Source organism: Aptenodytes forsteri, unplaced genomic scaffold (assembly GCF_000699145.1).
Source record: "Aptenodytes forsteri isolate BGI_AS27 unplaced genomic scaffold, ASM69914v1 Scaffold53, whole genome shotgun sequence".
NCBI classification, from domain to species: domain Eukaryota; kingdom Metazoa; phylum Chordata; class Aves; order Sphenisciformes; family Spheniscidae; genus Aptenodytes; species Aptenodytes forsteri.
In genome coordinates, this window is record NW_008795909.1 from 8,716,184 (window position 1) to 8,717,603 (window position 1,420).

Below are 1,420 nucleotides of genomic sequence, written 5' to 3' on the forward strand. Positions count from 1 at the left end.
CGCCCCCCCCCCGCCAAAGCCCCCGGCGCCCCGGCCTTACCAAGTGCGCTTGTTGTCGAAGAAGAGGACAAGGTAGAGGTGCTCGCGTGCTTCCTGAGTCATCTGCTCCCTCATCTGCTCCCCCAGCTTCAGCACCTCCAAGGGGGGCACGGGGATGGGGACGCCGTGGTGGAACATGCCTTCCCGCGGCATCTTGGGGTCGATGATCTGCCGAAAGAGCGGGGGAGGGCTGAGAGGGGAACGGCGACCCCGAGTGCCTCTCCGTGGGAGGGGGAGGTGGATTTTGGAGGCCCCGACAGCGGGTGGGAGCGCGCGGCCGGCGGTACTCACCAGCGCCGGGTAGGAGGGGTAACCCCGGCACTTGGCCCACACCAGGTCCAGGGCATCCAGGGAGGAATCCTCGTCCTCGGACAGCCACCCCGCGCCACGCCCCATGCCCTTGCGCACCACTGTGCCGGAGGAGAGGGGAGAAGGGAGTCAGCCGTGTCCCCCCCGGGTGACGGGGCCAGCCGGGCGCGCGGCCGCGGTACTTACTGCCGTGCCCCACGCCTCGCCCCGTGCCCACGGAGTAGGACTCGTTCTCCGTCCCTGACGTGTCCTCGCTGCTGTCCTCCGGGAAGTTCACTCTGGAGAAGGAGGGCTTCCCCCTGCCCTGCTTGGAGGGCGTTGTGCTGTGGGGAGAGGGAGCAGAGCTGTCAGTAGGAGCCACGTTAAGCTTCCAGAAACTGCTTTTGAGAGGGCCAGCCTGGCGTCGGGAAGGACTTGGCGGGGGTAGCAGGAAGAGAGGCGGGATGGTGCTTCTGCCGGGGCGCCGGCCGGACCCTCACCCAGTTTCACCCGGGAGGACCCAGAAGACGTGCACTGATCCGAATTAGAGGCGCAGGCAGGAACCTGCCCTGGAGCTGGCTGCCGGAGGGGCTGGTGCCGGAGCGGCCGCTGTGCCAAGAGGGAATTCCCCGGTTCATGCTCCCTACTGGCCCTTTGCTGCACGCTCACACCTTTAGGTTTTACATTAAAAAGAAGGCACAAACCCCGCAGCTTTCTAGGGTTTAGCTAACAGCAGGAGGGTGAACGAGACGGGTACCACCAAACAGGCTCCTCGTCCGGCAACTCAAAGCTGAGAGCCGCCCGCTGCCACCCGGGCAGCACCAGCGCCATCAGAGCTGGGACGGGGACGGTACCTGGTACGGTCCGAGGCGGCGCTGCTGCTGCTGCTGCTGCTGGACTCCGAGTCGGAGCTGCTCCGGGGAAGATTGCAGTCGTTGCGGTACACCAGGAAGCTCTTCTTCACTGGCTGGTTCCCGCTGCTGAAACCGTTGGCTGGCAGGTCTGCAAAACACCCCACCAGAAGAGCGTTACAACCGCACGGGACCCTGCCACGCGCCCCCGGCGGGGCCGCAGCCGCCCGGCTGCGCCGGGG

General features: G+C 66.6%; 1 protein-coding gene across 1 annotated transcript in view; it reads right to left on the reverse strand.

The window, feature by feature from the left end:
• Positions 1 to 36: 36 nt before the first annotated feature.
• Positions 37 to 1,420, reverse strand: part of BRPF1 (bromodomain and PHD finger containing 1) — a gene marked incomplete at its 5' end in the record, with an annotated part of 13,908 nt that continues 12,524 nt past the window's right edge. Inside the window, 4 exons of the mRNA XM_009284540.1 lie at positions 37 to 207; positions 331 to 449; positions 535 to 671; positions 1,182 to 1,329. Of these exons, the coding sequence (XP_009282815.1) occupies positions 37 to 207; positions 331 to 449; positions 535 to 671; positions 1,182 to 1,329 (575 nt within the window). The remainder of the gene's footprint in view (positions 208 to 330; positions 450 to 534; positions 672 to 1,181; positions 1,330 to 1,420) is intronic.